The 9,896-nt window shown below is 33.1% G+C and overlaps 1 protein-coding gene across 1 annotated transcript in view; it reads right to left on the bottom strand.

Annotated features, from left to right (window-relative positions):
• LOC106462781 (matrix metalloproteinase-2-like) overlaps window positions 1–9,896 on the bottom strand; it is a 109,654-nt gene that overhangs the window by 47,163 nt on the left and 52,595 nt on the right. The window contains exon 3 of the mRNA XM_013922743.2: window positions 4,424–4,713. Coding sequence (XP_013778197.1) covers window positions 4,424–4,713 — 290 coding nt within the window. The remainder of the gene's footprint in view (window positions 1–4,423; window positions 4,714–9,896) is intronic.

The following is a 9,896-nucleotide window of genomic DNA, read 5'->3' as shown; positions in this document are numbered from 1 at the left end:
TGTCTACCCAGCTAAGAACATGCAGTCTGTGTGATACTACATCTGTCTACACAGCTAAGAACATGTAGTCTATGTGATACTACATCTGTCTACACAGCTAAGAACATGTAGTTTATATGATACTACATCTGTGATGTAGTATCACATAGACTACATGTTCTTAGCTGGGTAGCATGTTCTTAGCTGGGTAGAAATAGTCTATGTGATACTACATCTGTCTACCCAGCAAAGAACATGTAGTCTATATGATATTACATGTGTCTACCCAACCAAAAAGATGTAATCTATATGATACTACATTTGTCTACACAGCTAAGAACATGTAGTCTATGTGATACTACATCTGTCTACCCAGCAAAGAACATGTAGTCTATGTGATACTATATCTGTCTACCCAGCTAAGAACATGTAGTTTATATGATACTACATCTGTCTACCCAGCTAAGAACATGTAGTCTATGTGATACTACATCTGTCTACCCAGCTAAGAACATGTAGTCTATGTGATACTACATCTGTCTACCCAGCAAAGAACATGTAGTCTATATGATACTACATGTGTCTACCCAACCAAAAAGATGTAATCTATATGATATTACATCTGTCTTCCCACTAAGAACACATAAACTACACCACACTACATCTGTCTTTGCAGTTAAGAACATGTATATGATACTACATCTGTCTTCCCAGCTAAGAACACATTATCTATATGATACTATATACTCTTCCAAGCTAAATTTGCTTATCCTTCTTCTTCCTCCCTAACTAACTAAGTGCTCATAATGACAACTTTCACCTGTGTCTCCAGATAAAAAATGTGTTAATTACAACAGATAGAAATAAGTACAATGTATTTCAAAATAAACAATCAGCTTATATTACAAATATCAAGAAAACATATTATGATGGTATTATGAGTGATAAAAAAAAAGTAAGTGGAACTGCACTGATAATTTATTATTGAATATAATCATCAATAAAACAGCCTATTTGGGATATAATTACTGATAATGTTATAATAACAGATTCAATATGCAAAACTAATGCATTTAATGTGTTTTTCTTTGTTTGTTAATGAGTAGAGCAATTTGTGAAACATGTTAATCATAAAAATAATTCATATAGGTTTGCTAACCCAAAATATGATAATTTAACAACTTTATTGGTGAAATCAGTAACAACCAGTGATATAACTGATATTGTAAACATTTAAATACTAAAACAGTTGAATTGAACAAAATATATTTAGCAGTTAAAAAACAAGGTAAGTCTATTTCAGTTCCATTATAATTTAAATTAACTACTGAAAACAAAATTTTCCCCATTCTTTGAAAAAGGCAAAATAATACCAATATTGTAAAAGAGAAGTAAAAGACAAATTAGTAATTATAGACTGATAGCTATATTGAGCACATTCTCAAAAATATTAGATAAGTCAACTTACATTACATTTTGGGATTTTGTTAATAAATTTGATTTATTTTCTGAATATAAGTCTGGATTTCATAAGGGTAAGTCTACTCAACAAGCTGTTCAAGATTTATGTGAAATTATTATTGACAATATGTAGAAAAATGAATTTGTGAAAGCAAAGTTGTTGGAATTATCTAAAGCATTAAATTGGGTATGTCCACCAGTGGGACTGTGGTAAGTTTACCGACTTACAATGCTAAAATCCAGGGTTTGATTCCCCATAGTGGACAGAGCAGATAGCTTACTATGACTTTGTTATAAAACAAACAAACTAAAGATTGTGCAAATCATAAGTTATTGTTAAAATAATACAATATCTGAATATGAAGTAATATGTATAACTGGTTGAAGAATTATTTAAAAAGCAAAATTTCAGAAGTTGATAACAAATATTCCAATGAATTAACAAATACAAGAAGTGTTTCTCAGAGTTATGTTCTGGGATTACTGTTGTTTATCTTATATAGTAATGATATACCAGATTAGTTATTTGATATAAAACATTCTATTTGCTGATGATATTACAATTTCAGCTCATAATAAGAATTTAGGGACTTTAGTTGAAATGGTTAATTTGTTATTAAATAGGTTAAATTATTTGCTTAGTGATGGTAGTTTGTTGTAAATCTTCAAATGACTTAACTTATATTTTTTCATAATAAACACAAGAATAAAAACCATAAAGAAGGAAATATGTATATATATATATAAATGGATTAGTATCTGAAAGATTTTCATTAGCAACATTTTGGGGTATTACAACTCATGTTAAGTTAAATTAGTTTGAGTACATAAGAACTATTAGATATATTGTTGCAAGATATATAGGTGTAACAAAGAACTAGAAAAGACTAGTTAATAGGAAATGTTTATTTCCTATTATATTATAGTTTCCTGTATATTATAAAATAAAATCCCTGCATTACTGGGTTCTCCACTTTGTCTCTCGAAAGCTTGGTGTTTGAATAGAATCTCAGCTTTCATCATTATATCTTTAGTTAACTTTAAAATACTACTTATATGACTATTTTAGAATAGAGTAACATTTTAAGATTGGAAATTTTGGATATATTTGTTTTGCCTGTGATGAAGCCAGTAATGTAGGGAGTTTATTCTCCACATAAAGTCGAAACTGCTTAGTCTGCTATGTGATTATTAGCCAGATCAACTGATATCTCCACTTCCATCCCTATCTTGGTTGGTTCCTTTTTTCGAGTTCAGTAGCCAGCCCTACCTAGCTTTTTTATTTAGCAATGTTTTTTTTTCCTAATACTTGTTTGTTTACTTTTTATAAGATGGTGTACATGGGTTACTAGGTTATGAAGTGTATTCTAGAGCTTTATAAGTTTTGCATAAAATAATAATAAAATAGGTAGTCAAAGGTCGTGAAGACTGTTTTGCTCTATCAAATGGTGATGAAATTATAGTTACTGCTAGAACTAAATAGGTGCTAGGCCTGTTGAATAAAGATGATGCTGAACGAAAATATGAAATCTCGGTTTTGACTATTCATACTGGATAGTTGAAAAGCGGCATATATACCAGAGATAGGGTGACTATGGCCAGATAGATCTTCATATTTAGTCTCTGATAATATGTACGTGTATTTATTTTTATTTTTATCTTACTCCTTCACTTCATATATAATATAGGGGTTGGCTCCCTAAAGATAAAGATTGTAGAGTGTACAAAACATTGAGTGTTCTACATGTTACAGTCATATAATGTTCATCTATTATTGGCTGATAATTCCTGTTTCGCCCTGTACATAATCTTTCTTGAAGGAACGCCAGATTTCGGTAAGAAATCTAACTTAAAGGGGTGATAACATCGTTTAAACTAGAATTATGATGCTTTCTTTTTAAACTTTGCATAGAATAATAATAAAACAGGTAGTTCAAGACTGTCTTGTTCTATCAAATGATGATGCAATTATAGTTACTGCTAGAGCTAGGTAAGCGCTAGGCCTATTGAAGAAAGATGACGATGAATGATATAAGAAATCTCGGTTTTGGCTATTGGCCTGTTTCGACATTGGGACGCTCTGGATAGCTGAAAGCGGTATATATATATATATATACCGGAGATAGAGCGACTATGCCAGGTAGTTCTTCATATCTAGCTTGTAGAGAAGAAAATCTAGATGATTTTTGTATTGTTTTAATACGGGTGTCTGTGTCATCCCTACATAAAGAGTGTTAACACACTCCGATTAACACAAATAACCCGTGCATGATTTTGTTTGTTTGAAATTAAGCACAAAGCTACACAATGGGCTATCTGTGCTCTGTCCACCACGGGTATCGAAACACGGTTTCTAGCGTTGTAAGTCCGCAGACATACCGCTGTGCCATTGGGGGGGGGGGGGGCTCCGTGTATTATAAAACCTAATCTCGGTAAAAAACAGCAGCTGTGTTTCTTTCATTAATAACCCTTTTTTACTTTTAATACAGTAAAAATCTAGCGATGTAAAATGTTATATGCAGGAATGAAAAAAGCCCGACAGAAATATATAAAATTCTGATGAAACCACACATGCATGGTTATTTCAGCCATTAAAACCCGAATTCTTTGAATAAACATATTATGTTTTTAAACAAAAGCAAAACAAAACATTTTCGAAGTTCCAATGGTTAGGGTTAGCACATGATCATAGGGTGTTTTTTTTTTTTGTATCGTAATAAAAGTATTTTTTCTTCCTTTGCTCATGTAACACAAGTGTAGAAAGCTTACGAATTGTTGTTTAGAATTATATCCCACAGTTTAAAGTGATTTTCTAGGGTAACATTTAAATGGAGGAGATAATACATTTTGTTGGGCTATTGATGTTAAAGTTTGCATTCTTGCCTTTAAAACTTAAGTAGTGCACGTGGCCAGTAAAATTTACATGTTTTTTGTTTCTAACCTTTTCGGTATTACCAGTACATGTATATAAAAGGGCACTTACCGCCAGTGTATTGGTCAAGTTGTTTTGCAGACCATTTTTCTTCTGCATCAAAATGTACATCACCTTGAATTCCTTTTCCCGGGAAAAATGCATGTGCTAATATATGACCCAGCCCGTCAAACGGATATCCATCACCATGGTAACCCGATAAAAAGGAGACTATTATATCAGCTTCCGCGCTCCTAATGTAGGTGAAAGTAAGTTTCGAAACGTCACTCCATACCTTCAATGCTTTGGCTAGTTGGTCATGAACCTCCCGTGGGTCCATACCTCTTGGCCAATCCTTGATGCTTTAGGAAAAAAATACAACGTAAAACAGTAAATACTATAATATTCTAACGTTTCACATTAATATATGAACATTTTATTATGATATGTTTCCTAAACACATGTTGTTTTTTAACACGCACACACGCATTAGAGGAGAACATTTATTAAGAACCTTCAACAAATGTAATTCACTGGAACACTGTCAGAACCGGAACTGTTTGCTCCTGTAAGTTGTCTGTGTCAAGAACATAAACATATTTATACATATGTATAAACAAGTATCATGTATGTATTTATGTTGATGTCATTAAAATTTTAACCAATAAAATTCTTCTTTGCATCTTACATTCTTTTATTATTTGTTTGTTGAATTTCGCGCAAAGCTACTCGAGGGCTATCTATACTTATTAGAAACTTCTATTCGCCAGTAAGTTGACTCTACATCTTATTTCATCAAAATTCATGTAATTTCAGCAGATCATTAATTATTGAAGTGGTTATATGTAGTATAAATATAACTTAATAATAAGTTTGGCCAAATGTGAGCCTTCCTTTTAAATTATCACATTATTTTATTAAGCTGTCTCACCAGTGAACATTACAAAAACGTCGGATAACACTGACGTTTTCCATATATACATAGTTCCACATAACAAAGCTAATATTTAATACCATAATTAACACAGTAATAAAATATAATCTATTGCATTTGAGAAACGCTAGTGTTAGCCTTAACTATTTCCTGTCATTACTTACAGAGATTTTGTTCTGAACCCTCCATTAAATATTTCGTAAATCTCTTTTAGACATTGTGTTAACAGACCAACTTCTTGATCTCCTCAGACTGAAAAACAGTGTCTATCAAAACATTAGTTTACTGTTAGTGTTTGTATTTAGATGATGATACTTCAAGCAAACGTTTTCTAGATCTAATATCCACCCCCCCCCCCAATCATTCTCACCCTCAAACAGAAAAACTCCAAAGTCTGTAGCATCATAATCTGTAAAGTGTTACATTTGTTTATCGGAAGAATAGTTTCCAACTGTGTCAGTTGACATTGTCGAAACACACCTCAAATTGTATTTATGTTTATTTATGACAAATGAAGATGCAATCATAAAATATATATTGAAACGTGTAACGTAGCAATGGTCACAAATTATGGTAATAGAATCGTTTGATTGTAAATCTTAAAGGTCTATGGTTCTTGATTTTTGCTGCAAAATCGCGATCCAACATATAAACAAAAGTCATTCATTCCCTTCGTTTCTAAATATAAACAAGTCATACATTCATTTCGTCTCTCACTATATACCAAAGTCGAGCATTCTTCTTCCCTCTATCCATATACACATTTCCCCTCATATGTACAAAATAAATATTCTTTTTTATGCTATACTTAAACTTTTAATCTTAGTAAGGGTAATCTGTAGAGTGATGCATTACGTGAGAAATATGACTAAATTCGGAATATTTATTATTTTGATCTTTCTTTTCGTAGTACAGTTATGTAGATCTTTATTTATAGGAGGGAGGAGAGGACTGCTGCCGCTGCTACAGTGGGCGTCATTTAAAACGTGGATCACGAGTTTAGTCCCTTCGTTTAGTCAAGATGAATTGAGTTATTCTTGAAGACCCTTGGTAAATGGTGTATCTTCGTCAGCATTTAAGTAACTGGTCTCACACATCTGTGAACTTTCTACTTTCGTGGGAGAAGGTGCAAGGATAAAATCATGTATTTTCTTGTTTTGTGTACACGTTGTTTCAGTGAACAAAAGTGACACTGTTGAGGTGTAGATGGTAGGTAGTTTCGTCCTTTTTCTTTTTTACTGATGTACTTCAAAATTGTCTAAGCATACGAGAAAGAGATTAAAAAATACTACTATTAGATTTGATAAGCAAAACATCTGACACGCACAACTGTATACACACACACACACACACATATATATATAGAGAGAGACTAATAAAATATGTCGATATAGTACTTTACGTAAACTGTAGGCGTTTTTAAAAAGATGCAAACGACTTTATTAAGTCTTTCCAAACACTGACTAAAAACTGTCACATTTTCTATTTTCTTTCTTCCCGCCAATTTCTCACAAGCTTATCTGACGTTTGAAGGTTCCACACGTGCCAGCTGATGGGTGCGTCTAATGCTTGCTGTAAAAAGAAACAACTCCACACGGCTTACTTCCGGTCGCGAAATACTACAAAAATACACTTGTCTCACATACAACAGCAATTAATTTTGTTATAATAACTAGTCACTACATATATCTTATACGTGCAGTACTAAATTCAGTTGCAGCTTGGGTGAAAACCCTTCGGCTAAATTTAGTAGCCGAAAATCTGTTTAAAAAATGAACGTGAATAAAAATGACCCACGTACTGTATATACCTTCATGCGCTTCTATCCTAGATTACGACCCTATATCAACGCTTATTACAACTTTTTTTTTAAAGAGTCATATTTTTCTCCTATTTGTAATACTCCTTTGGTGATGTTTCTTGCAGCCCACACACTGTTTTCTTGATTTTTATAGTTTCTTTTTTTGTTGTTAATCACACTCCCTATTGTATTTTACTTTATCTTGCAACTTCTATCGTTACAAATGTACTACAAGTGTAAAATAATTTTTAAATTAAAAAATTAGGAACTGGAAAGGGAGCACTAAAAAGTAAGGAAACAAGGTAGGAATGTACTCGAGCAATACCGTGTCGGACTTCGGCAGTGGTAGCGTTCGTTCTCACGTAGGAAACTCACGTCTTAGGCACCGACTGCTATGATAGGATTACTTTGTTCAAAACAAAACCCTCGAGTCAGATGTATAGAACTGAAAACTTCGCATTCAAAGGTTAGATCATAGTTAGAACCTAGATCTAGAGAATCTACGTAGTCTACGTTTTTTTATGTAGCTGCTACATCTGCAGGCTGATCACATAGCGTGTGCGTATAAACAATAGTGCACACGCACATGATATGAGGGCGGGTCGTTACTTGGCAAGTTACAAAGCGTACTCGTAATAATAGAATACTGCTACTAATGTATTGTTAGCTCGTTAGTAGTGTTGCAAAGTGGATATTGTTATCACTTTTTGTCACCAAGGTTATGAGTAAAACTAAGAAAAACGCTTTTAGCCAATGCAGCATAATTCAATCATGTGCATTTAGATTTGTATAAGGTGAAAGCAGGAGAGAGCTATATCTTTCCAACAACGTTAATCAGTCAGTCAAATAGTTAGACTGACAGATTTGTAGTTTTGTGAATTTTTTTTTTTTACTCTACCGAATTTCTTAAATGCTTTGGTGGTTTGTTTACTGCTCAACAGTGAATGTAAAGTGCTTGTAAAGTTTTGTTTACATGCTGTTTGCAATGTGTTTGAGGTTTTAATATGCAAATATTACACATCTGACCTATTCGCACTATAAGTACTACCGTACTTACAATATATTTCTTTTTCGTTAGTTTCTGAAAACAAAAAGTTCAGATGATGAAAATTCGTTTTGGGTAAAACATTGAGAAAACCCATTAATTTTTGTTTGTTTGTAGTTTAGCATAAAACTACAAAATGGGATGTCTGTGCTGTTCTTATCACGGGTGTTGAAACTCCGGTTTTTAGCGTTATAAGCCTTAATAATTACAGCTGAGTTACTGGCGGTGCGCCATTAAATTAGGGGGTCAAACAATAAAAAATATATCATTGGTTAAAGTAAGGATATCTTAAGGTTATAACGTCTGCCAAGCCACTGATGTAAGGTTATAAACAATAAAAAAATGTTCACAGATAAAGCAGAGGTGTTAAGGCTGCAAATACAGCATCACTAACATATGGGTCAAACAAAAATGTATCATTGATAAATCACGGGTATTTTAAGTCTACAACGACTCTAGCGCCACTGAGATAGGGTAGAAAATAGTATAATATATCACTGATAAAGCATAGATGTCTAAAGGCTATAAAAAATGCAGCGTAATTAATTTAAGATGAGAGACTGATCACTTAATAAGTTATTATGATCAGTATGTCGTAGACGTAATCTCTTCTACATTAGATATAAAAAAATAAGTAATGTCATAGGCAACATGAGCTTTCAAGGTGATGACTAAGATAGTATTTAAGCTTAAAATTTGTTTTTGAAAGTTAATCCACTCATTAAGGCGTTTTCTCAGTATAAACTAAGAATTGGTAAGATATATCTATATTAAAATAGAATGATTCTTTTTCTCCGTAAATTACACTGGCGTTGCGATCAGGAACGGAATAACTTCGATGGAAGTCCGGGGCTTCTAAGTCTTGTACGTTCACCCTTTGGGAATAGTAATTTTCTTTCTTTACTGACTTATCAATCACCCTTGTCCAATTTTAAACACTGTACAGTGTATAGATATCAAATTTAAACTTTTTACCTTATATAAAAACATGTTATTTTGACGTGCAACTAGCGATAAAATTTTTATTACTTGTTCATTCAGAATACGTCTTTATACAAGATGATTTACAAAACGTAATGCTCCACATATGACGGTCAATTCCACTTTTCTTTGGTAAAAGAGTAGCCCAAGAGTTGGCTGTGGGTGCTGTTGACTAGCTGCATTCCCTCTAGTCTATTACTTCAATTCAAAATTAGGGTTAACTAGCGCAGATAGCCCTTGAGTTGCTTTTTTATTATTAAAGAATTTGTTTCTTTGTTTGTTTGAAGTTAAGCACAAAATTACACAATAGTTATCTGTGCTTTTTAAAAGAAACAAACAAACAAAGCTCTCTCCCCCTCACACACACACATACTGGGAATAACGTAAAAACTCGGCAAACAATGTGCACATAGACAACAATATCCTAAAATGTTTCAACCATGTTAATAATAATTACTGTGGAACTTGAAATGAAAACATGTATATTTGTATGCGAAATTTCAATTAAACAGATCAACATTACCAGTCTGCTAGACACACTTACTGTGAACGCGCCACCTACCAACAAGAACTGATTATGTGTCGTTTGTATGAATACTTAACTAAAATGGTACTACTCTTACTGAAATATTGTTTCCGCTCTTTCCCTACTGTTTTTGTAAGTGCTCTCTAATAATTGCAGTTTCACTAAATAGTGGCCCGGCATGGCCAGGTGGTTAAGGTGCTCGACTCGCACTCTGAGGGTCGTGGGTTCGCATCCCCGTCACACCAAACATGCTCGCCC

The sequence above is a fragment of the Limulus polyphemus genome, unplaced genomic scaffold (genome assembly GCF_000517525.1).
Source record: "Limulus polyphemus unplaced genomic scaffold, Limulus_polyphemus-2.1.2 Scaffold1248, whole genome shotgun sequence".
NCBI classification, from domain to species: domain Eukaryota; kingdom Metazoa; phylum Arthropoda; class Merostomata; order Xiphosura; family Limulidae; genus Limulus; species Limulus polyphemus.
This window is presented reverse-complemented; position numbering and strand designations above follow the sequence as displayed.